Source organism: Strigops habroptila, chromosome 12 (assembly GCF_004027225.2).
Source record: "Strigops habroptila isolate Jane chromosome 12, bStrHab1.2.pri, whole genome shotgun sequence".
Lineage (NCBI taxonomy): Eukaryota > Metazoa > Chordata > Aves > Psittaciformes > Psittacidae > Strigops > Strigops habroptila.
In genome coordinates this window covers 2,624,828-2,651,381 of record NC_044288.2, presented here as the reverse complement: position 1 = coordinate 2,651,381, position 26,554 = coordinate 2,624,828, and the positions used below count along the sequence as shown (strand labels likewise).

Genomic DNA, 26,554 nt, shown 5'->3' with positions numbered 1-26,554 from the left:
AGTGTTTTGTAGGTCTCCCCTCCATCTTTGGTTGCAGCAAGTCTTGCAATAAAGATGTTGAGTTCAATTTCTTGATTCTAGTTTGACATGAATATGAAATGCTCATTATCTGTAGCTCCATCATTGCAAATCTCAGAAGATGACGTAGCTGGGATTGTCAATTACTCAAGAAAAGCATCAACCCCTCCAAAACTGTGCTACCCAAGGAAGTGGCACAGCATGGATGTGGAGAGGAGGCACTGGGTGTGTATGGAACATGGCATGCGTGCTTACCCCAACGTGCTGATGGGGTCATGTCCGTGCAAGACAAGTGACCCAGATGCCGGGTGATTCAGACTGGTCAGTGCCTGGAGCTGATGGCTTTGTTGGTAAAGCTGGCGGGTGATTTTGGGAACCAACATGTTGGTAATCACTAGGTGTATGGGAGCATGGGGAAGTGATACTGAATTTGAGGCCAGATTCTCATCAGGCACGTGCAGCAGATCCGAGCAGCAGTTCTTTCCCTCCCAGCCTGGAGCTGTTTCTGATTCATTTTCTTTCTCTTTCCCTCTTGCTTTTGTTACTTTGTTCTGAGGTTTTCCTTTGAGAGGTGAATCCATTCAGCCTCTTCCGTCACTTCACCTTGCTTTCTACCATGCTTCTGTTAGGCTTTTATTCAGGATGCTGCGATCAAACCATCCTTTTCACCATTTCTCTAGCTGCTTTGCTCTTCATCTCTGCTCCCTTGAAGCACGCAAACTGTCAGCACTGACTGTGCTGATTGCACATTGCAAATAGACACTTGCCTCCAAGGGACTTCCCTTCTTCAGCTTTGCAGGAAACTTGCATGAGGAAGGTGGCATGGAAATGCTTCCTTCAAAAGCAAACCCCAGTGTTGGGATTTAAATGCAAAACTATCTGTTTGCCTATGGATGCATGAGGGGGGAAGAGCTTCCACAGGTTGGTGATTTCAGGACAAATAGTTGGAGATGATGGTAACTTGGAATTGCATGGAGATGGCTCTTTGCTGGAAGGGGGTGACAGTCAGAGCCCTTGGCTGTGTCCTGGGAGCATGCTTATACTCCACATGACTTTGCAGCAATTGGGTAAAAGCTGTTTGTTTTGCTGATGGAGATAGAAGGATCTTTGGAAGAGTTACTGGAAAGGGAGAAAAAGATCAAATTTGTGTGCTGATAAAATCCTCAGTTAATGTCCAGTTACAGAACCATTGCTGTTGGTGACAGAGCATGAAACAGAGAGCCAGGGTTTGCAGAACTGGATGGCTCACAGCTTTTTTTGCACATGTCTAGAATCAGTTTGTTTGTGCCCTAATTCATTAGGATCCTCCTTCCTGGTGGGCAGTTTTGCAACCGCAGTTAGCTGCAGAATGGAGAAGCTGGAGCTCTCACTACCGGGCTGCACTTGCGAAAAACGCAAGCTGAGTTGAAGCTCTTTTAGAAATCAGCTTTCCCAAGTTAATTTTAGCCTTCAGCATAAACTCAAGGGGGATATCTGTGGAGCTGTCTTCATGTTGGCTGTGGTAGATCTCTCCAGCATGATCTAATGCTCTAAACTCTCAAGTAGGCTGGAAGCAGTTAAACATTTGTTTTATTATTATTTTTAATGAGGTTCTTTATCTGGTTAAAATGTACACCACCACCCCACCCCCATTCTCCCTCCCCTTTCCCCCCCCCGGAAACACCATATCTGTGTTCCAAGAATGGGAAAACTTCTGCAAAAGAGCGAGCTTTAAATGTTTTCCCCCCTTGTCACTAATTACCCTGTTTGTCTGCTTTTTGTGCATTTCTATCCCTGTAAGCAGAGCTGTTCCTTTGGGTTGCAGAACTGCAGGGAAATTCTTCTTGTTTGTTCTTATTTTAAAGCAAATCCCTGGGATTTTCATGTGCTCACTGAGCTGATGGGAACAGCAGCCTTGGAAATTTGGTTTGTAAAGATTTATTTGGTTTTACGTTTCTGGACCAGATAGAAACGTGCCTCTTTAATGAGGTGTCTCTACCTCCACTGTAGTAGTGCTCTCCTAAGAGGTTTGTTACCGTGGCCTCTAAGAGGTTGTTTAAAAGAAGTTAAGCAGCTTCTTCATTCTTTTCTTCCTAGGAAAGAAATGAAGAAAAACTTGCAGTTTAATAAGTCTCCCCTTCAAGAAGGTCGGGGAGAGCTTTTCCCTTGACCACCTTCCCAGAGGGGGCACAGGAACCACCAACCTTCCCTTGTCACTCATCTCTAGACCCTTGAGGGAAGCGCAGCCCCTTCCTTCACTCCTTCTCTTGGGTGACTTGGGGATGTGGGTCAGTGTCGGCACATTCATTCCCCTCCTGTGCAGACATTATCCATTTCCACAGCTATTTTCTGTTCTTGTTCAGACTCACATCAGACTCTCATGTCCTGATTACTTAAGATTGCTTTGCATTTCTGGACAAAGTGTATGGAGCAGCTCACTTTGTGAATGCTGCTGCCTTTGCTTGGAGGTCAGAAGGGACAAGGAACTTCATATTAATTTAAAAGGTGCTTGTGTAAAGGACATCAGTGCCTGCTGGCTGAAGATATCCATTTGATAGTCTGGTCCACTCACAGTTTCCAGACACCAGACTTCTTCGTGTCCTCAGCCATAGTCTTCCTTTAATAAATTAGTTTTCAGTTCCTTAAATCAGCACATGACAGGCACTGAGGGTATTGAACATGTTAATGTATTAAATGCATTACCCCCTCAGCCCTTAAAGGCAAGGTTATGGCTGCTCAGTTTATTATTATTACTGCTCCAGCAGACTCAGCGCTCTGCTGAGCCTCCTCTGGAAACTACAGAGTGGGTCCAACTGGCGGGAAGCTCCAGAAGAATTAACTGCTGTTATAGCAGCACAGATTGAGATAGATATTTGCAGAGTGTCCCTGCATTGTGTGTGCTGAGGCCCTTCCTCAGCAGCTGGGAACAGGGAAAGGGTCTGAGCATCCCTGTGGAGCCTCTGCTGGGAGGAGGCTTTGTTCCCCCTGTTCCCTGGGATGTCACAAACCTCCAATGCGATGAGGACAGAGTTATCCTCAGGAATTGGCTGCCTGCTCCCTTACACATTGTGGCATGACACGTGTTGTTGGGAACAGAAAATGACCTAGTGGTCCAGACAGGACGTGGAACACTGCAAGCAAAAGGGCTCTTTAACTTACCAGGGAAAGGTAAAAAATAACAAGGAATGAGGGCTGGAAGTAAAAGACTGGCAAATTCAAGTGAAATATTAGCTGTTATTTGTTTTAAACAGTGCAGCTATTAAGTCTCAGCACAAGTCTCAATGGGAAATATGCTAATTCTCTGTATTTTGAAATCTGCAAATCCAGCCTGGGTACCTTTCTAGAAGATTAGTCTTTGGCTAACACAAGCTGATAGGCTTGATCCAGAAGACGGCTAATATTTTACAGCCTCTATTAATAGAGGCAGGCAGGCTAGACCTTCAGATTCTCTGCTTTAATATCTAAGTCAATAAGAATAAAAGATAATAACACTAGGTTTTGGGTTTTTTTTTGTTTTTGATTGAAATCTTTTGCCCAATAAATTACATAAATTAAAGCTTTCCTTCTCATAGTGTCTCACCTGGGGACACTGTCTCCATGCCAAGACCTAAATCAAGGGCTGTCGCACATAAAACCTATTTCAAGGGTTTATCTGGGATGAAGAGCATTGGTCTGTGGCTGATTCTCTGTGTGTGTGTCTCACAGCAAAATGGGAGTCTGCTACTTGTAGAGAAGCTGTTGTTCTCCTTGCATAATATTTTAAAAGAGGAGTATGAAAACCCTTCAGTCCTGCAGAGCTGTGAATGTCTGTATCACACCATCACCTTGGATGCTGAGATCATGCAGCTGGTAATTTGTTGGGGGCTTTTTGTTGGTGTTAGATTGTTCATATTTAAGAGGAGAAATAGAAACCGTGGTGCATGCCCAGGATAGACAGGATCATTTTTTCCAGGATCTTCATGTTTCTGTCCCCTATGTTTTGCTTTAACATTTTATAAATATGATCATGGATACTCTGAAAAACTAATTTCCCTCTTTAAATTTAACTGGGAAATTACTTCTAGTCCCGATGAAGCTGCTTTGAGTGCTTTTGGAACACTAGAATTCCAGCTTTCTCAAAACAACACAAGTATTTAAGCTGCTTTAAGTCCAGAGTAAGACCTCACAGCATTGGAAGAGCTTAAGCAGCCGCTATTACATAGTTACAAGCAGGGGTAATGAGAGCACTGTGCTGGTACTGAATGTCCTCCAGTGCAGCAGTGGTAGGGATGGGGTCACAATTTCCACTGGTTCCTGGATTTATTTAGATATAACCAGTGTATTTTAAATCTGGGAACTTTTTGGTAAACAACCCTTAGTGAGGACCACTCACCTGCTTGGGACACTGTTCTGCTATTGAAATCCAGCTTCCCCTCCTGTTAGTTCTCTCTTGTTCCTCCAGATATGTTTTTTCCACTGTTTCCAAGGAAGCAATGCTCTGTGGGTTTGCTTCTTCTTTTTTAAGTTGGGAGCCAGAACTCTTTAAGGCAAAAAGTTGCTTTGAGTCCTTCCTTGTAGGATTCCTATCCAGCTTTTACTTAGGCAAAGTGGTGTTTGATTTTACTGGAAACTTGCCGAAGGACTTTAGCGTTTAATCCTGCCAGCATTAATTAAGGGGTCTAAAAACACAAACTGTAAGAAGAACCCTGATAAGATAAATATGATTGTCCTCCAAATTGCTCCCAAGGTAATAACTCAACTTCTCAGATGGTGTAAATGAGCCTTGAGCTTTTAACTTCCTTAAAATGATGCAAGCTTAGGGCAGATGAGGATCCAGCCCGCCAAGTCTCCCTTCCCTAAAAGGATAGCAGCATCCCTGTTTTGTTGGGATTTCTTTGTGGCGTGCATGCAGCAAGCTGTACATGGATAGACTGCACCAAGGGGATTTGCACCGAGAGTTTTGCAGGCTTATCTTGTTCATCAGCGCGTGTGGGTATTGTTTTATCTAACCAAATGAGAATGAAGGAAGATGGGAAGCAGACTAGAAAACAGTGGAAGGGGAAAGAAAGCAACACTTACTATGAATTGGTCCTTTGGTATTTCACATAAGCTCATTTGCATGGGGGGGTTTGGCATTGCCTGTGCAGGCAGCCTGGGTGGGGAAGGAAGAGGAGAAGCCATGGCCTTGCCTTGCGCAAAGACAGTTCCCTCCACTGAAAGACAATAAGAAGGGAAGGGACAGTGATGGCTTGTCAAGTCAAACTGTTGCTCAGGGTGGAGCTGAGTCAAAGCAGAGGTGCAGTGAAGGGGCACAGAGCTGCAGGCTGCAGAAGCATCTGCACAAACCCTGCAGCAGCAAAAGGGAGAGTGTGTGTTTGCTGCCAATGGCACTGGAGCACAGATAGTGGGGAGGAATTGTGTGTACAAACATCCTTCGGACGTCTGAAGTGGCCAAGGTGGCTGCTGGATGCCTCTGAGGATGAGAGTCCTTCTCTCGAGTGTGGGGAGGGCCCAATCTTGCCCAGAGCATTGCATTCAACACCCCGAATCCCTCAAGTAATTGATGTTATGCCCTTCCAGTTTAGCCAGACCAGATGCATGTAACACAGTGGATTTATGAGCTTGTTTTGGAGAGAATGGTAGCACCAAAATGCCTGGTGGACTTCCCCTCCCCACTCTTCATGGTGATCACAGCTGAATTCCCGAGGTGCCACAGACCACAGGTTAACCAACATCCCCCCGCTCACACCAGGCATTTACTTGGGCTTATTTTCTGTGTTTATTGTCACTGGAAGGAATCCAGTGAGGGATTTTGCTGTGGTAACTGCACAAAGATGGGTCATTTTTGCCAGCCAAGATGTGATGTGCTGTGATGGACAGGCAGCAGCAGGATTTGATTTCAACAGGCTGAGTCAGTTTGTCTTTTTGCTAGTTAGGTCCAAAATTGAATTCCAGTTCCATGAGGCCACAATTTGGACTCCTTGTTTTTGGTGAAGCAGTTTTTCACTTTAAAACAATGGTGATTCGCTGGGATCGGAGATGTCCATGAGAGCATGATCTTGTCTGAATCTGTGGATGTGAACCAGAATCCACAGATCTGATTCACTGGATCTTGTGTCCATCTGTCTAATTAGAACTGAACACAAAGTTTTGGGTGTCTTTGGGCCCAGAACAAAACCCCTGATCCAAAGTGGAGAAAGGTCTCATTCAGAGCAAGGACCTGAGCCAAGCTGGCCTCATCCTCGTACCTGAGGGTCCTAACCATGGACCTAAGGGTATTTAGGCATGAAGTTGAAAAATAATACATCTCTCTTATTGGAGCTGTTATGCTGCATTTAAATTATTAAATATCCTTTGAATCCACATCCTAGATGGGTGCCAGCTACACAAGGATATATAGTCAGCCTTTGTCTCTCTTGGTCTTTCCTGTTGGAGCTATTCCATTTTGTACAAAATGGGCTAAATAAATAATTCATGGGCTAAAGAGAAACTTAACTTGGTAGCTAGATGGATATGGCCCTCTTCTGAGATGGGAGGGCGTCACGGGTAATTCTCTGCTCCAGTGAAGAGTTGCTTATTTATTTATGCTATCCAGAGCAGTGGGAGGAGAGGTTGATAGAGGCCCTCTATACTCCCACCTAGCTCAGGGACTGGGAGACTATGGATTGCAGAATACCAGCCGAGGGACCTCAGTCCTCAGCTGAAGGTTAGAATAAAGTGTGAGAATCCTTTCTTCCTCTTATTTTTTTGGTGAGAAGAACAAGCCTCGTGCTCAGCCCTGCTCTCAGGTGTTGGCTGACAGACAGGCTCGTGGCACATCATATTGCTGCTGTGAGCTTGGAGTGCAAAGCCAGCTCCTGGGGCCATGCTGGGATATGAAACAGCCCTTGGTGGAGCTTCAGCAAGAACCCAGGTTTCTTCTCACCAGCAGCTCAGCCCATAAAGAAATGTGCAAGAGGAAAGGGAAAAATAGGACATAGCTGCTTTTTTCTCCTACCCTTCGTATTTCTCTCCATTCCACCTTCCTACCTTTTCCCCCTCAACAAAGGTTCCCCTTTGTTCAGCATTTCCCTTGGATATGAGTAGGGTTAATAACTGTCTAATTAACCTGCTTGTAATTTGGGAGTTAGAATTACAGAGGTGCCACTGTGCCTACGAGTTATCCCATCACACTGTCTCGGAGCAGTAACCGATGCCCCCACATTCCACACTTTCCCTTGCAGAGGCACCTCTTTCCATCCTGGCCCCTGAGGAAACCGCACTAGTGGTGCCAGACCCTGGTGCGTGGGGTTTCAGAGAGTGCCCATGACTCCTCCTGCTCCAGGGAGCAGAGAACTTTAGCCTGGCACTGCCTGCCAGAGCATCTCAGCTGTCCTGTGGGGGGAGAGAGGGTGGTTGTAGGGATTTTCCCTGTTTCTGGCATCTTGAGCACTCATTTTGGTAGTGGCAGTTTGCCCTGTGGTGCTAAGGAGCTCCTCACCTCCAGGCAGGTGACCCTGTGTGCTGGGATGAGGTGGGAGGTGATACTAGATTGAGATGTGTTTCTCTTTCCTGCTTTCCTACCATTTTTCATTGCTGCACCATCACAGCTGAAAGCAAGCCAGGACTGCTCTGCCTCCAAACCCAAATGTGTACCACAACTGTTTTTTCAGGTTGCACAACACCTGAAACGTCTCACAACCCTGCCAGCACCTCCTCTTCCATCCCAGTGCAGCAGCAAAGGAATGAAAGGGAGGACTTAGTCTTGTGTCACAGGGGATTTGCAATGGATAGTGGTTTGGGGAGAGTCAGAGGCCTCCTTTGCCTGGTTCAGAGCCAAATTATTAACTTGGAACTGCTGAGCTTGCAAAACAGGGAAAAAAAGAGCCATATTGAGCAAAATATGTTTTCTGCTTCTTTTCAGGGAATCTGACTAAACATATGAAGTCAAAGGCCCACAGCAAAAAATGTCAGGAGATGGGCGTGTTGGTATCTTCACTGGTGGATCTGGAAGCCGAAGAAGGTAAAATCTTTCTCATTATAAACCTGCTCTTGCTGCTAAGAGAGAGCAGCATCCGTTCAGACAGGAGACGTGCTCCATAGATCATCCTTTCAAAGATGGGGAGCGGTTTTGTTCACCCAGGCTCCTGCCAGCACACAAGGGGGGTGGAATTTCTGCTTGCAGGGCATGGGTTATGGGGCCATCCTGGGAGGCTGTATCCATGGGACAGTGTGAGACTGTGTCTCCCTTCTGAGGGTTGCACATATTTGTCTGAAGTCTTTTGGTTGGCTGCAGATAAGGGTAAAGAGCAGGGAGCATCCTGCGCTTTGGTCCAGCGCCCTCAACATGGGCTACACACATAAGAATAAATAGTAGATGTGTGGCATGAGAAGATGCTGCTTGGTATTTTGGGGTATCTCTGGCAGGGAGTTCAGGGGCTCCCTGATGTGCTTTGAGTCTCTCCTGGCCATAGAACCAGAAAAACAAGACCCACCCCTGAGGATGTATTGCATTGCATAAGGCTGTGAACCTAGACTTTGCTGCAAGCACATTGTGGTGGGTGGAAGAGAAAAATCAGTCCCAGCACCTCGGCTGGGATGTGGCAGCATATTTTACTGGAGCTGAAGTGATGAACATACGCATGGGGGTGAAACTTTGGTGTGTGGCCCGCGCGGGCTGTGGTGATGTTCTTGCAGAGGGGAGGCACTCCAGCAATATAGGAGAATCAATGATTCAGGGGATATCTTCCTGCTGAAAGGGCCTCTGGAGAAGGACTTTTGCATAAGGATCATCTTCTAGGGACCTGCCCATCTTCCTGTATTGGGTTGATCCCAGAAGACTACAAACTACCAGTGCAAACCTGGGCTGTGTCTGGAGGGACTGGTGCATGCATGAGCTACTTCTGTCTCTGCAGGCAGGCCCACCTTGGACCCTGTACCACTGCTGGAGACCTCAGCATACCAGGATGGGGTGTGAGCAGCTGCTTCCTGCATCCCTCACTCTCATGGGTCCTTTCTATGTGTAGGATGAAGGTGAATCACCCAGGTCAGAAATAATCTGGAAGGTTTCTCAGTAGGGAAAGAGCCGGCAAAGCTGAAATAAGATATTGCTTTGACATTTAATGGCATTATTCCGAGTGCTTTACAAGAAGATATATTTGCCCTGACTCACCTGCTTATTTCTTTCACCTACTTCTGCACAAAAATACACACACGAAGCCTGCCCAAGGCTCTGTAAATGCAGGAGTCTGCCTGCTCTTTGAGAAGGGCGCAGGACTCTCTTATTCAGTAATTTCCGCCTTGGTTTATAGTATCTGCAGCTGAATTTCCCTGAAGTCATCCCAAGAAGCACATCTCCAGGGAGGCTGGGCAGCATCAGGCAGGAGTGTGGTGACCATAAGCACTTCTGTCTCCATCCGAAATGCTGGGAGGGGAAGGTGAAGAAGATGTCCGAGCTGGGAGATGAAGGAGCATAGGGAAGTCTTATGTATACTGAGCTGTTTGAGCTAGGAAAGGATCTTTTACCCGAATTATTGGAAGCTGCAGCCCAACAGCTGTGAAGGGCTCAGTTATGTGTCCCCGGGGAGCAGTTAGATGTTTTGACGATTGTTATTCTGTTTCCTTTAGCAAGACCCTGAGTATTCAGGCCTGGAGCCGCAGCACAGGAATGATGGGGAAGAAGCTTTAGGGGGAGCAGATCTCAGCTCCTCGTGAAATTTGAGTCATCTGCATTTGTGTTCAGTGGGTCGTTTGTGCTTGTAGGAAATGCTGCACAGGCTGTGGAGGGAAGGGAGGCTCTGGGAGCACAGGTCTGCCTCTGTCACAGTGCCTTTATTCCTGGATAAAACAGTGCCAGGGAGCAGGGTGGTGTTTTCTGTTTGCATTGCGTTGCAGGCTGGGCATGACACCATTGACCCTTCCTGGCTGCCACCCCAGAAACCCCAGTATGAAAGCAGCTCTTGTGGCTGCCTTTAGCATTTTTCCCCCCGCTGTTTCCTGTTTCACCCCCACTCTGTCTCACCCCAAACCATGTTGATTCCCCCATCACTGGGATTCGTTCTGCCGCAGCCCGCAAGGGTTTGTTGGCAATGGGTTAAAATGAACTTCACAAAAGACACGGCGCCATGGTTATTTTTGTTAAGTGAACATCAGCTGAGCAAGTTCTGGAGCCGGGAGCCAGGGAATGTTAACTCGGCAGGAACAACAAACAGCACTTATCACCCCACTCCCCTGCTGAGGTCAAGTCCATCAGAGGCTTTATTGGGAAAGGGGCTGGTTCCTGGGCCATGGGCAGTGCCACATGCTCCCTGCTTCAGAGGTAATTGAAAATCACTGTGTTTCCCTATGTAGCTCCATGGTGGGAAGGGAGTTTGCTCCCTCGTGGAGCAGGTGGTTCACAGGGCTGGGCAGCCTGGGCACTCTCCGAGGTGCTTTAAGTCTCAGTTTTGGGATATTGAAGCTCAGAAATGCAGCGTGTTGTATCCTTGGAGTATCTCCATGCTCATTAATTGCACTGTGCTGGGGGCCTACGAGGATGCTGGAGAGGGACTATTCATCAGGGACTGTAGTGATAGGACAAGGGGTGATGGTTTTAAACTGAAACAGGGGAAGTTCAGGTCAGACATAAGGAAGAAGTTCTTCCTTGGGAGAGTGGTGAGGTACTGGCACAGAGTGCCCAAAGAGGTGGTAAATGCTCCATCCCTGGCAGTGTTCAAGGCCAGATTGGATAGAGCTTGGAGCAACCTGGTCCAGTGGAAGGTGACCCTGCCCGTGGCAGGGGGTTGGCATAGGAGGAGCTTTAAGGTCCCTTCCAACCCAAACCATTCCATGATTCTATGACATCTGCAGGCACCAGCAAAGCATCATCTCAACTTAAACTGCAGGAGCAGTCAGCAAGGCATCTGTGGTTCAGGGCATCTCTTACACTTCCAAAAAAATGCTGAGCACAGTTTAGGAATTAGCATTCCTGCAGAAGAGGTTGGATGTGGCCACCCTGGTTTGGAGGCACAGATGAGCAACCCAATGGGGCTGCAGGGCTTGGGTCACTGTGCTGGGACAGATATGGCTTGGAGGGCTGATGAGACTGGTTTTGACCTGAACAGACTGTGGCTCAACTTGTCAGCAGAGAACTTATAGCAGGTATCTGAGGAGTCCCACTGGTTAACCAGTCCGAAACCTCAGTAATCCCTAGCACAGTGCACTGTGCCCTTTCAGGCTTGGGGTCTGGTTGAGGCCAGGGGTAGTCAACTGGGTGGCCAGGGGACAAGGAGATGGAAGAAATAAAGAGCCCTGTGGCATTGCCAGACACCTGTGCCCCCTTTCACAGTGCCTTCGCTGACATGTACAGGGACTGACAAAGGGCTCTCCCGTCTAACCAAGGCTAAGAATATCTGACCTGGCCGCCAATGTGCCGTCTGCCTCAGGGGATGGCTTTCTTCCTTTTAAAACTGCTTGAACTCCTGGCTTTTCTCCAGCTCTTCAGAGCAACCTTCTGATCAGGCAGAGACGAGCTGTACTTGGCCGTGGCCTTTCCAAAGGGTGGCGTGGCCAAAAGAAAACCTGGTCAGGGATTTTGCAGTAGCAGTGCCAAGGGAAAAGTGTTGGTGTGGTGTGAGCAGCGGGAGGCTGCTCCCATGTGGGGTTGCTGGAGAGCTCTTTCAGCCCGGGAGCTCACTTAAACCAATTGATTAGCTGATGGTCTCCAGAAAGTTCTCCCTGCTGTTGTACCACCCATCAGTGATGCTTCTGCAGCTCAAAGCTAGATAGGGATAGAGGAAAGTGCCTCCTGAAATGTCGGTTGCACAGCTCTGAAAAGAACAACTGTTATTTTAAACCTTTCCATTACAGCCAATTAGAACTAATGAATCCTATTAATTGAGTTTCGCTTTTGAATACCTGCAAATCACAAGTCCTATTTATGTTACACGTAATTGCAGGTTTCTGAGGACAGAACTGCAAGGGCTCACTGCGCTGGTCCAGGGGAATGCTTTCATTCATCATTTCCTTCAGTCATTCATCCCTATTCTCATACAGGGTTAATAGTAGTGCACTCAGCAGAGTGTTGAAAGCCTGTTGATGGGAGCACTCTGCTTATGAAAACAGAGGTCCAGCAGGTGATGAAGCTGAGCTGGTCTCAGCCTTTGGCCTTATGGAAGGAGTAGGTCTAAGCAAAAGCCCAAGAAAGGTCTGCCTTGTATCCCCAGCTCAGCTGGAAAGGATGGGACCATCAGCTGGGGGACTGTTTTTATGGTCACCACCAAATTATTGGTCCCTGACCGCTAGTGGCTGGACGCATGGTAGTTGGACACCTGCTAAGCTCAGCAAGGAAGGACCCTATGTGGACTGCAGTGGACAGGAACCCATTAGCTTTCATTAGGGACTCCTCTCCCACTGTTGCTGCTGGCTGTGCGGCTGCTCACTGGAATGTGTTGTGCTGTCTGGACTTCATTGCATTATGCAAGCAATCCGTGTAATTTTAGAATTACAGAAAATATACAGTCCCCATTTCCTCCCATTGATGAAGACCATTTGTGTTTGTGTAAAGGGGACAGTCTGCCAGGAAGGAATGCAGAAAGGTGGAAGTGGGAAGGCCTGGTATTGGAGGATGTTTCCTTTCTTTCCTTCCAGCTTCTTTATCACCTGGTTAAGGCCAACACTGGACTTCTGCTGAGAGTTCAGCTACTCCGACTCAGGAGTAAGGAGGCCCATTACTCACAGATGCCAAGTAAATACTAAGTAAATCAGCCAAGAAGATGGTCAGAAGATGGTATTTTGTACTGAATGGTTGGGGCTATTTGGATGAATGAGAAAGTAAGGTAGAAATGGCAGAAAGGTGCATGAGAAATCAGAGCTCACAGCTGCATCACACATCCCCTGTTCTCAGAGCAGTGGCTTGCAAAGAGCCTTCCTCTGTGTAACCACAGTGTGTCTTCTGTCTTCTTTGAAAAGAGGCTCAAAACAGAGCCTAGAAAGACTATTTTATTTTAATAATAATAACAAACAAAGAAGACTATTTCCATGTGTCACAAACCAGTGCAGGGAGATTGCTGTGCTTTCCTTTGGGGGCAGGCTGGGAAGGAGCAGCAGTTCCTAAAACTCCCTGGATTATTTTAAACTAGAGTTACATTTCACTTGATTGTTTTTATTTCTATTTAAGGGGCAGGAGAAAGTGAGGGGTGTTACTATAAAAGGAGATTCGAGTATCATTCTTCACTCCTGCATTGTTTGCACTTGGTGTGATTGCACAAGTAGGTTTGGTAGAATAACACACATGAAATGCAACCCTCAAAGTCGTCAACAGGGCACATTTTCACTAGCTCCCTCTCTCCTTCCTTCTTCCATGTCTCCTTCCCTCTTTGTCTTCTCCTGATTTGCCCTTTCTTAGGCCATTACCTCAGGAAGATGCATTTCAGAGCTCAGATCTGAGCTCTCTTTCTGCCTGCAAGAAGCGTGTCAGGACGCCAAAGCCAATTCCCTTTGGGCTGTCCCAGGGCTCACTGAAATGTTTCCCTCAGTGGCAAATGCAAACAAATCCCCAGTGCGGAGCTGCCTTCACGTTTCCCTCACTCCACACTTCTGCCCTTGCTCTCTGTCCTGGCCAGTGCCTGTCTGTTGTGTGACTGGGGCCAAAAAAGGAGACCACACAGGACAAGGCTCTCAGAGCCACTTAGTGGAGGCTGAGGCTATAGCTGCCTGTCCATCCACAACCCCAAAGCCAGAGACAGGGACAAGCTTATGGTTCCAGTAGTGAAATGCATTCCTTTGCCAAACAAAAAATATGCACAGTTCACCCTACAGCTGGGAGAGCTGGTTGTTTGGAATAATATTTGTTCTGAACTCAGTTCCTTTGGGAGTTTGCGAACAACCCGCCACTGGACCCCGGGTCCAGCAAACACCATCATCACACAAGCATTTCACAAAGTCAGCCTCTTGGTGGAGGGCTGATGGCTTCGACTCAATACTGTAGGAGTTCTGAAGTATTTCTCGCTTTATGGACTAGTTACAGATACTTTTGAAATGGGGTGGGAAGCAAATGGGATGCATTTCAAGCTGTCTCTTGGACGGATAATGGTAAAATAGATGTCTTATTTCAGTGGTAATGCCCAGTACTTTCATGAGCATTTACTACCAAGCCCCTGCTATTTGGAGTAAAGCAAAATGAGACTTTTTATCCATAGATCCCAGTGACTTCTCACTGTGTGGCCACGTCCCCTTCAGAAAACCACTCTGCCTGCTGCAGGCAGGTGTGGTCCAGCCTCAGCATTAGCTCCGTTTAATTTCCCCTCCGGCTCGTCCTGCTGACAGATGGCAGCTCTAAATGGAAAACCATTTCAGTGTTCATCAGAGGAGAAACAGTGTCCTAGGCTGAACTGACGGGGAAAAGAGGCCAGCAGCGCTGCAATTAGTTACACAGCTTCATGCAGGTGTCAGAGCAGGATCCAGGCACTCTGCTTCCTTCCAAAGCTGGGATAAAGTGTGTGCCAGCAGCTTTGCACCCATCGTCTTGGTGTATGGCACAAACAGTTTGAGAAACGGGTATTTTATGAGCCATGGGGGCTTGCAGGAAGCCTCCTGACGGTGCGATTTTGTTGAGCTACAGTGACATCCAGTGGCTGTTCCCGACGGACCTCTCCAGGCTGAGCTTGCACTTCTGCCAGGATCAGTGCACATCTGGTGTGGGGAAATGCAGGTTTTCATCAGCCAGAGCAGAGCAGTGGGTGATGCTGCAGCAATCTGCTTGAGAGCTCGGTACCGATCGCAGAAAGCTTCTGCTGGCCCTTCAAGTAGAAGGGAGATGCTGTATTTTTACCTGCACCCTTCAAATCCTTTAGACTTTGGTTTTTGTATACTCCTCACCATTTAAAAGCTCTTATTAACAAAGCATCCCAGCGCAAGGCCTTTCACAGCCAGACTCCAAACCCCTCTGTCACAAAGCAATATCTGCATCATAGTTGGAATTTATCAAAAGGTGGGAAAAATCCACAGAGGTTCTTTCAATCCTGTTGTTTGCTCTTCAAGAAATTGTCTTGCTAATGTTTAACTTCCATGTAATCTAGGCAGGAAAAGGCCCAACACGTGGAGGATGGGAGAGGTTATCTCAGCAACTTTCCTGTGCTTTGGCAGCTATAGATATTTTCTAGGCACCATTGCAACCAACAGTCAGAAGCAGCCCACCAAAGGGTGATAGTGCTGCTGTTGTCCTCATCTATTAAGAGCCTTTTTTAAGAGCATTTCTAGAGGGAGGCAGACAGCATGTGTGAAGGTGTATATACAGCAGAAGCAGGGACTGATGGCTCTGTGTGTTGACAGAGCAATGGCTGGAACCAAAGTCAGGGTAGAGTGGAAGGTCCCAGTGATGCGATTCACTGGGATCTGCTGGGATCATAAGGAGGGGAGTTGGCACAGAGGACAAGACTGCAGGCTTCAAAGCGTGACGTGATCAGACCTAGGAAATAGCCAGGTCCTCTCTCCTCGTGTCCTCTTAGAACTTTTGAGCAGATTTAGCACAAAAATAATCCCTGTATGTGTGTTTTTACACTCTCTGTTTTGTGTTTGCCCATTCCTTCAGGAACCAGTGAAGACCTATTCCAGGACTCTGAGGGGCGGGAGGGATCTGAGCCAATTGAGGAACACCAGTTTTCAGACCTAGAGGAATCCGACGAGGATGATGACAATGAAGATGAGGAAGATGAGGAGGAAGAGGAGAGCCAAGATGAGCCACCTTTAAAGTTGCCAGAAGGCAAACATCCCACCCTCCTGATGCACTCTTCAGGTGGCTCTCCATCTTCTCAAGAGGAAGGCACCGAAACAGCATTGTCCTTAGCCCAAGAAACTGTTTCCAGCAGCCAAAAAGTAGGTGAAGGCCATCAGGCCTCCTCCTCAGGGCTGGAAACAAAGTGGTCAGCAGACAGCAGTGACGTTGCTGTGTGCCACAGCTTCTTGAGTCTCCACAGACCAGCTTTGACCTCCACCGAACAATTGGCTTCTGCTGAAAGAGAGTCTGTCACAAGGCCACAGATGGCCTTAGTTATGGACCTGGCAACCTCAAAAGACACCTCCCCAAGAAAGAGGTGGTCTCCGAGCCAGGACTCTGGCAGAGGTGGTGGCAGCAGCAGACCAATGCTAGCCAGAAAGCACCTATTAACCAAAAATGAAACTTCACCGAAACGGTTCTCACCAACTGCAGAACTGTCTTCTCTGAGGTGCCTGTCCCCAGGGAGAGGGTTGTCTCCTTGCCAGCGCGTCTCTCCCAGGAGGGAGGCATCTCCACTGCGATGTGTGTCACCAAGACTCGAGCTGTCGCCCAGCAGGCATCTTTCCCCCAGAAGAGAGCTGTCCCCAAGAACATACCTTCCACCAGAAGGAGAAGTCTCCCCTGTGAGGCACTCGTCGCCGAGCAGAGAGATGTCGTCAGCCAGATATTTATCGCTGAAGAAAGTCCTGTCTCCAGGCTGTTCCGAGTCACCTAGGTATCCATCCCCCGGGAAAGAGGACTTGCCTGGTACTAGCAAATCAGCAGCAGATGACCAAGTTCAAAGCTCATATCAAGCCCAGCATGGGATATTATCTTCGATGCCTCTACCTCACAGGTTCTTTGGCAAAAACATACAGCTCTACGAGTCCAAGCTGGTAAGTTCAAGCCCCTCTTGCCTTCTAGTTCCTGCAGTACGTTCTCTGATATGTTTTTTAATGAAGGTTGCAATGCAGAAGTAAGTGCACAGTCACTCTGATTGTGGCTGATGTCACAGGTAACCCAGAGAAAAGTGACAATGGACAGCAAAGGGGTTTGCACCCATTTGGTCCTACCCATCTCAGTTGAAGAGAAATAAAATTGCCCCTTCTCCAAGAGATTATTTACACTCCTGACCCAACCAGGCTCCTGCTGAGCCAAGCAGTAAGGATGACCTTAATAATGACTAGTTGTCACTAAACGGCTTTTTTCCCCTGAGATGTTCATACCCATTTCTGAGATATCACCATCTGGGGTAAAGCTGTGACCATTTTTCTCTGGTCAGTGAAACCACTGAACGAGCTCTGAATTGGCCATTGCTCTCTCCTGCTGGCTCCTGGGCTATGTACATATGCAGCCAACTGTATTAGTTGAACTGCTGGGAAATGCTTGTTTGGCCATCTCTGATTTCATCTCGCTTCTCTCTTCAGCACAGAGAGGTGGATCCCACTGGGTCCAGAAAATGATTTAATCTCTCTGCTGGACATATCAAATCCTATGGGTAAAGGAAAATTGCACGTTCCTCCCACTGCTTCAGGCGAATTAGATGTCGGGTTTGGTGGAATGTTTCTCGTTTCTACAGAAGTGCCTGGATCTCCTGTAATTTGTGCTGATGAACACGAGATTCAGTTGCTGGAGTTGCTCTGCTGTGAAACTGGTGTGAGGAGAGACTCAAGCCCTTAGTGGCTGCACTGGGAAAAGAAAGGCCTTTATACAACCCCTGGAGAACCTGTCACAGCAGATGCTGGCCCAGGTCTTCTCCAGAAAGCCACGTACATTTCTTCCATGTCTATGATAACGTACCTTCTTCTGGTGCTGCCTTCCTTCTGCTTTCCACTCTGAGTATTTGTCTTACCTTCTCAGAGAAAATCGCTTGGTTTAAGTTCAGACTCTTGCTTACTTTAATGCTGTTTTCCTTTCCTGTCTATTAACTTTTCCTGTCTTGTGGTAAATCTCTGGGCTGTGGAAACCCTGGTCCTTCAACTCTAAAGCATCTCTATCAGGAAAACTGCGCACTGCTACTATTTGTAGCAAATCCCCTAAGCTCCCTAGTCAACAGTAGAAGACAGTATGGTATACCCCTGCTTATCTGACCAGTCACAACTTTTAACTTATACTCTCACACCTTTTTGCTCTATTTTCCTGTTCCTTTTATTCACACAGTCATTCACACGTTGCTTTTCTCATATGCCTTCCAAGCAACAATAGACTTGAACAGGAAACATTCCATTTATCAGCAAGATGGACAGCTGGGCTTTCCTTGCAGAATTGTGTCCCTGGTGAGGCTACAAGAAAGATCAGAGGAGGATTTATCAGATCCAAACCCATGAGACAATCTCAGCTTAGCTTCAGTGTAAAGCTTCCTGCCGACTCTGCGTCAGGCCTGACCATGACCATCTCTCTTCCCACTGCCTCTTGCAGTAGGTAGTCTCTTGGGTTGGTGGCTGTTGCACCACTGAGATGATTTGTTTGGGGGTTTCCCAGCATCCCATAGTGATTCTACAAAGACTTCATGCGGATAAGTGAGATTTAGTAGGTGTTTGGGCTTGTAACTGCTGACCAAGTATACACTATCTTCAGTGGCTCTTGCTTTCTCTCCCTTCTGTTCTCTTTTGCTGCTTTTTTCCTCTGTCGCCTCTTCATAGAGATCCAGCTTGCAGGGTCAGTCAATTCTCTATAACCCTACAAAGACACATACCCTCCATTGAATCTTCACATTTTAAAGCTAACCCCATCTTAATGGGAAGTTGATTTCAACTTCTGTTGCTTCCTCTTCTTGGGAGTCCTGTTTAGGGGTTTAGTTATAACCTCATCACTAATTAATCCATTTCTGTTTAGCCACATATCTCTCCATGATGTACATTAGGAAACTATGTGAAGCACCGAGAGAGAAAGAGGAAAAGGTAAAATGGTAGGGTCTTAACACTTGATTTCTAAAGGCCACACCATGAGGGTGGTGGTGGGGACCACACTGATGGGTGTGCTTTGTGTCAAACGAGAGTTATTGCTGTTTCTCCCTCTGTCCAAAACATCCTTCAATTAGCAGCTGTAAGGATGTAATCCTAATAAAATAAATAACATCATTCTGAGCTCTCAGAGCACTGAAAGGGATCCAAAGCAGCTCGGATGGCAGGAAACACTGGCATCTTCTGCCAGGCTTTCAGAGGCAACTCTGATAATAGCACAAGGGGTGATGGTTTTAATCTGAAAGAGGGTAGATTCAGACTAGATATGAGGTAATTTCTTATTCTGAGGGTGGCGAAACACTGGCACAGGTTGCCCAGAGAGGTGGTAGATGCCCCATCCCTGGAAACATTCAAGGTCGGGTTGGATGGGGCTCTGAGCAACCTGGTCTAGTTGAGGATGTCTCTTCTCGTGGCAGGGGGGTTGGATTGGGTGACCTTTAAAGGTCCCTTCCAAACCATTCTAAGGTTTTATAATGATCCAAGCTTGAACCAAAGCCCTGGATCTGTGCCCCAACAGACCGTGGACATATTTGTACCCAGAAGGCAAATGCTGTGGGTTGTGTTGCTCCTTACCTTAAAGGTTTGGGGTTCCAAATCTTCTTCGGTTGATTAATCTCCCTCAAATAGAGTAAAATACTAAAAAACCCAATCCTTATAGTGAACATTAATGATGCTAATGCTGTAACTTATACATTGCACTGATTCAGCTGTTTCTTTTCCCTCTCTGGTGCAGAAGATAGAACCAAGAAGTCCAACATGCTCACCTGGCATCACGCAGCCTGTCTGCTCCAGACCTTTGCAGGCACCTCATGAAATACACGTCCACACTCCCAGCCGAGGGGAGGAGAATGTCTTCAGCCATCTCCCGTTGCATTCACAGCAGCTCACAAGGACCCCATATCCTATGATTCCCATTGGGGGCATCCAGATGGTCCAGGCGAGGCCAAGCGCCCATCCCAGCTTGGTGCCCAGTTCAGTCGTGTCCCTGCAAGCAGGATACTTTGCCTCTGGTGGCAGCAGCTTTGCGGATTTCAGCCAGGCTCCCAAAAGGGACGAGGAGCCGCAGGTCTCACAGGAGCCATCATCAGCATCCGTCTCCCCGGTTGCAAAGGTTTCTAAATACACACTGTCCCCAGAGCTTACGAGCAGTGGTTACTTAGAAGAGAAAATGAGGACTAGTGAGCTTCAGCAAAAGACAGACCAGGAGGAATACAGGGTAAAAATGTTCGCTGAGTCTAGCCAAGCGGAGCAGGCAGGTGGCTCGGCATCCCCAGCCAGCCCCAGCACAACCCACGAGCATTCTCCAAAGCCTTCGACAAGCGGGGAAGAACCCTTGACAAAACCGGGCAAGAAGCAATCTGGCAGCTCGAGCACTTCTTTTGAATCATCCTGCACTTTCATCTCAGATGTCCCCTCCCAGCCGTTGGACCGAAGCAGCAGCACCGGCTGCCTCTCAGAGCCCTCATCGAGCCATCCGCACGCCCAGCCCTTCTCCAGCCGGAGAAGAAGCCTCTCCGGAGAGCCCAGTCACCAAGGGGGAACCTCCAGGAAGAGCAGTCCACACCCAGAGCACGCAGATTTAGGTCAAACTCAAAGCAAGGTGGATGAAAACACGGGAAGTACTTAAGCCTCCACCATCTGTTCCACCTTTAGGCTTCCTATGTAAAATCAACAGACATTTTCAACACTATTTCCTTTAGTATAATCATCGCTATAAGAAGCACTCTAGTGAATGACCAAACCCATGGAAGATTCCTGGTTTTCTTTGTCCCAGTCTGGTATTATCTCCACATGTATGCAGTTACTTGTGCCTTTTTCTATACCTTTTGTTGCTTGAAATGTACAAAACTGTTTGAGGCTGTGAATATTTTTTTACAGTTTTTTGGAAAGGGGTTTGTTAGACCTTGTCTTTTTTTGCCATTTCGGTGTGCGTAATGATGGGCCTGAGAGATGCAGAAAGGAAAGGTTTAAGCATTTTAAGAGGAAGAAGATGCACTGAAAACAAAAAAAAAAACAAAACAGAAAAACTTTTTTATATTGATTAAATGATTAAAAAAAAAAAACCGACCCAAACCAAACCCTTGCTCCTGTGTACAGAAGTTTATGATTCGTATTTATTACATGCTTTATTTAATTCTCCCAAAGTGCTTGTTTTTTTTCTCGCATCCCTCTGTTTGCCTATGGTTGTGCTTTAAACAGTTGACACTGCTTTACATTTGAGAAACGTGTTTACCCTGAACTTGTAAATGAAACTAGCACTTCCTTGAGTAGGGGAGGTTCCTTCGCAGGGAGAGAAATTGTCACTCAAAAGAGAAAGTGAGTCTTGAGCATCCCTCCTCCCTCCTGCAGAACCCATCAAAGCACTTTCCTAAAAAGGGACAGAAAAATAAGGTTCTTCTTCAAAGATTTAACTGCAAGAACACAGGGATGTATCGAATGTAAACCCAGTGCCAGGAATGGTGTCTCTCGCTGGACGAGCCGGCCTCCTGCTTGCTTTAATCCTCTCACCCCATGTTCACGGCCGCCCGGCAAAGTCCTGCCCGTGCCTGACCCCCCTCTTCTGTGGGGTTTGGAGCCCTCTGTAAACACCCTCCCTCGGTTTAAACGAAGAAGTTAATCTCAGCCTTGCAACCATTTTTCCTCTGTAATATTTTAGTCGCAGACAAGCTCCCTCCATCCCCTTCCCTGCTCCTGCTGGTTTGGCTTCATTGAGCCCTAGGGATGCAGGAGGAGTTTGTGCTCTGCTCGTTTGCACACCCAAGGCTCTGTAGCTCACGAGTGACTCTGTGGCTTATTTTCACTTTATTTATTTATTTAAGTGGAACGTCGCCAGCGCAGTCCTCCTGGTGCAGATGGGCCCTTTTTTTGGTGTTTCGGAAGCAACCAGTGATGATGCTGAGCAGTTGATGTTTGCAATCAGCTTGTTGTGCATGCACAGGAACTTCTGGCAGAGCAGATTTTTAACTATGACCATCCGTAGCAGAGCAATGGCCTCTACTGCCAATAGATACGATACCAAATACAGAGAGACCCGATGGAGTCATTCCTCTCTGTCATGTTAATACACTTTTTAAGCTAGAACTGTTCCATATATGTTTGCCCTAGCAGACAGCAGGCTCTTTACTACTTCAGAGGGTTTTCTGGTCTATGGAATCTGTACAAACCTCTTTTTTTTTTTTTGGTTTTTATTTTAACAGAAAAAGCTATCACTATTTAAGCAGTGGAGCAGTTCTTTCTTTCAGAGCTGCTCTGGTTTATCGGGTACGTGATACACTTTTTAAGAAAAAATAAAAAGAATAAAAAAAAAAAAGAGAAAAGAAATCAAAGAACCCCCTGACTGAGAACATCTTCCTTTGCCAGACTCAATGAGCTATGAACTGTTCCCGTTCCACGGGCAAATAATAGACCTTTTTTAATATTCTTCTGTGATTTTTTGGGGGGTTTCCTTCTGTTCTTTTCAAGGGAATTAAGTACAAAAGAAGATATCATGGAAATAACATTAAGGCTGTGACACTGACCAAAACAACGTCCAGAACCCATTTATACCTTAATTAGCACTTTTATCAAGTTTCCCTTTTTCCCATCTCTCCCTCTTTGGCCCCAAGCCTGGAAGCTGGTCTTGCTTTCAAGCCTGGCCAGATCCCAGGGCAGGAGCAGGGGCTGGAAGTTCAGCTCAGTGAAGCAGCTCTGTTCAATGAAACTCTTAAGCACCAGCTTAAATCCTACTCAGGCTTTAAGCATGTGCTTAATATCAAGATGGCTCAGAGTGGACTGCTCAGTGTGAGCATCCCTGGAAACCATCCACCACCTTTTACTTCCCTGGCTTTTGCCACTTTGCCACCTCCCTTACCCTTGTCACACTCTTAACATTATTCCAAGGTAGCTTTTTGTATTTAATTTTATATCTATATATTTATATATATTGAAACTGTACATAAAGAAAAATAATGCAGCAGTTGTGCACTCAGAGTCCTGGTTTTGTTTAGGTGCATTTGACATGAGCTTTGGGCTAGATCAAATTTGCTTGGCTTCTTTCTGTAACTCTGTTTTAATCCTTGACCTGTTGATATTTTAGATGGTGAGGTAGGGTTTTTTTCCTCTGTCATTTCTGGACAGAGGGGGGAAAAAGAAAAGCCCAACAAACCGCAGAAGTCATTCCATTGGTTTCTTGCTTTTGTGGTTGTGGTTTATTTTATTATCATTATTATTATTATTTAAAACTTCTCCAGCAGATCAAGATGAGTTGAAGCTTTCTGCATCGCAGCTGCAGAGCATCCAGACTGGCAGCCACCGGTGTGTGCGACCATCCGGATGCCTTTGCCCACAGATCCCACACCCACCCCCTGGTAGTCATGGACTGGGCACATGCAGGGAGAGCTGAAAACTCAGGAGATGGGCAAACCCCCCCCCCCCCCCCAGGTCTGTGCTGGGTCTCAATCCAGTTTGGTTTCTCAGCAGAGTGGCTGCGGGCACGGCAGGGGAGGCTCTGGCTGGGGTGAAATGGTGCTTCATGCTGTACTTAACAGGCGCAATATGGCCTATTGGATAGGCAAAAAGGATCACAAATATATACATATATATATATATTTAAGGGCTAATTCTCACACTGACAGCTCAGAGCTCCATGGGAAGAGTGTCCTCTGCACTGGCACCAGCATCTCATCTGCGGGCAGGGCGGGTGTCCCTGAGGGCAGCCCCAGCCCTGCTGTGAAACCATAGTGTGACCTTGTGCAACTCGTGTCTCCCCTCTGCCTTGTACTCGGCCAAGGAGCACAGTGGTGCAGCTTCACCAATTGTCATAGAGTTGTGTGTTAGAGCAGGGGTGAAGACCCAGCCGTCGCTGGTGGCTGCCATTCCAACCTGGAGCACCCACTGGCTTCCCTATGCCACCCTTGGTGAAAGCTCTTTGCAGGTCACAGCTTTTAATATCACTCCGGGTGTCTGTTCTATCCGCAAAGTAGAGATGATAAATCCTGATTTACTTTCTGCAGGGGTGGTTAAGTTTGTATCAGTGCAGACAGCTTGCAGAGCAATTAGCAGTATTATTTGCAAGAGAATGTGTTAATAATGCAAATAGGCAAATTAAAAAACCAGATCCCAGCCCTTCCTTTTCATCAGCACATGGAAATAAAAACCCTTGCTTTCCTTATGGCAGAGGTTCTTAAATTTGTAGCCCATGAGGGCACGTGGCCTCCAGAGACTGGCTGCTCCTCTTTGTTATGTAGCTGGTTAATCAGCCAAAACCCTACTCTGATGTTTCCTTCCCTGGTAAGCTGTTTGTGTAGCTCTCCTGAATGCAGGTACTCAATGGCAAACGGATGCTCTGGCATCCAAGAAATCATTCTGCACAGAGGACTTGGCCCATGTTCTTAACTCCTTGAAGCAGTCACGTTAAGTACCAAGCCTTATAGCCAGAGCTAATAAAGCACTTGTACGTTGGCTTAAGCTTAAGCACTTCTGAAGTTTCAGTAACTTCTTTGTGCTTAAGCATGAATTCAGTTTCTTTTACCAAGTTTACAGAGCTTGGTGTCTTGCAGGACTGAGCAGACCATGGGAGGAGGAGAGGGGAGCAGTTGGCTCCCCAAAACAACCCTGTGCCTTGAAGCAGATCTCTGTCACCTCTAATTATTCACAGGTTGTTGGCTGGGTACCCAGGAAGTGCAGCAGGAAACCCTTAAAACTGATGATGAAGTGGCTGTGACTTTACAGCTTATGACTGAGAAATGTGTTTCATCACTTGCTCCTAAGGGGTGACATTTGCAGCACTGGTGTCTATAAAGCTACATGCCTTGGCCGCTGCTTGTGCTCTCTGGTTAAAGCCACCCCCTCTGCAGAGCCCTGGGGTTGGATATGGCAGGAAATGCCTGCTGGCAGAGCTGGGGGATGCTTACCTGCAGTCAACAGAGTAAAGCACTCAACCACCCTTCAGTCACTGCCCGTCAGCTCCACCGGAGCGATGTCAGGCCCAACTGGCCACGTCCCATCGCTTTTCCATATCACCTCCACCAACAAACCTGCAAAACAGTTGGTTTTCCCTTAAGCCACCTCTCAGTTTTACCTGGATTTTGATTTAAGTTCACAGAATCAGCACCTGAACAAGCAATATACTTGGGCATACATTAAGATTATTCCAATTTTCATGCAAAATCCTGGACAATTTGATCTAGCCCTTTCCTGCTGTTCTCGCAATAGCTTTTTGTTTCCTGATTTGGTTTCATCATGTGCTTTTTTTCTTTTTTTTTTTTACTACTCCATCTATTGCACAGTATTTACAAAGAAAACCATATTGTAAATTATTTACAAAAAATAATAAAAAAAACATTTAAAAAAAAGAAAAAAAAAAATCAGTCCTGATGGCATAAACCCCCAATCTGTTTTCATTCCTGAGATATGATGGCACTTGAGATCACTTTAGTAAATGTAATGTAAAAAATAAGAAGAATAATAATGTGTAACGCAAATTTAATATACATGGTCTCATGTAAGATAAATATTTGCCTTTTTTTCTAAAAGGTGTATGTATTCTGTAAGTGGAATAGTCTGTAGAAAGTTTCTATATGTTCTTAAAATGGCAATACATTCCAAAAACGGTACTGTAAATATGTACAGCGTCCAATGGGGTTTGGTAGTTTTGCCTGTAATTTTAACTCCAGTTTCTACACTTGCATCTCGCAATGTCTGTATGGTTATAGCAGTGCAAAAAAAAAAAAAAAGAAATGCAGGTAAAAGCACAGTCTGATGTAAAAAAAAAAATCCAACAACCCAACAACAAAAAAAACAAAAAACCAGAAAAAAACCACAAAACACAACAAAAAAAAAAAAAAAAAGGGAAAAATAAGAAGAGAAAATACTCAGTATTTGATGTTTGTGACCCTTCTGTAAATGACATCTGTACTGTGAATGAGAAGTTTTTACAAGTATAACATTGCCTTTACTACAGCTCAGATTGTCTGCTCGGTCTGAGCCTATTTTTAAAAAAATAGCATGTTGGAATAAATTTTAAAGTCCCAACATATGACCACGTGCATGCCTGGCAGTCTTTAATTCTCACCTTGTGCAGCACAGCCAGGGACCCGGCTTGGAAAACGATGGAGGCGAAGCTAGATAAATCAATGGGAAGTTTGGACAAGGGTCTGTAGGGACAGGCCAAGGGGAATGGCTTTAACCTGCCAGAGGGGAGATTGAGATGAGCTCTGAGGCAGAAGCTCTTCCCTGTGAGGGTGCCGAGGCGCTGGCACAGGGTGCCCAGAGAAGCTGTGGCTGCCCCATCCCTGGCAGTGTTCAAGGCCAGGTTGGACACAGGGGCTTGGAGCAACCTGCTCTAGTGAAGGTGTCACTGCCCGTGGCAGGGGGTTGGAACTGGATGAGCTTTAAGGTCCCTTCCAACCCAAAGCAGTCTTTGATGGACATCTTCAGACAAGTTCAGAGATGAAAGCAGGGGGCTGGTGGAGGGAGGCTTTGCAAAAGAGGTCAAGGAAGGAAATCTCTATCCAGTTTCATCTGTGATCATGCAGCTAGGGCTGCATTAGCCCGCAACCAACCAGCTGCTCGCTGTTCGAACATCAGAGCCTGAACAGTGCTTCTCTAGCATTGAGTTTTTAGCATGGTGGCTATTCTGGATGAGAGAGATGAGGGAAGGGGTGGGGAACCTCATCCGGTCTCCATTTAGTCTCACAAAAGCCACATTCGTGCACGAAAAGGAGGAAGAGGTGTTGGTTGTTCCAGGGTGCAAACCTCTGCCTCTCTCCTCGCTGAGGTCTGGCTGGCAGCAATCACTGCATTTGAATTTGTGCATCACTCAGGAAGAAGGACTGTACCAGCCCCCAGCACTCAGCTGGGAGAGCATATCCCTGATCTGTGCATCAGTTTCCCCAACTACAGACAGCAATCATAGCCTCATAAG

The 26,554-nt window shown here is 46.6% G+C and overlaps 1 protein-coding gene across 4 annotated transcripts in view; it reads left to right on the top strand.

Moving 5' to 3' along the window:
* HIVEP3 (HIVEP zinc finger 3) overlaps nucleotides 1-25,669 on the top strand; it is a 255,393-nt gene extending 229,724 nt beyond the window's left edge. For 3 of the 4 annotated variants that reach the window (XM_030504575.1, XM_030504574.1, XM_030504576.1), the window contains 3 exons: nucleotides 7,880-7,978; nucleotides 15,524-16,584; nucleotides 19,385-20,663. In XM_030504575.1, coding sequence (XP_030360435.1) covers nucleotides 7,880-7,978; nucleotides 15,524-16,584; nucleotides 19,385-20,278 — 2,054 coding nt within the window. In that variant the 3' untranslated portion in view covers nucleotides 20,279-20,663. Of the gene's footprint in view, nucleotides 1-7,879; nucleotides 7,979-15,523; nucleotides 16,585-19,384 lie in introns of all 4 variants that reach the window. The other variant, XM_030504573.1, reaches the window with a different exon arrangement.
* The last annotated feature ends 885 nt before the right edge of the window (nucleotides 25,670-26,554 follow it).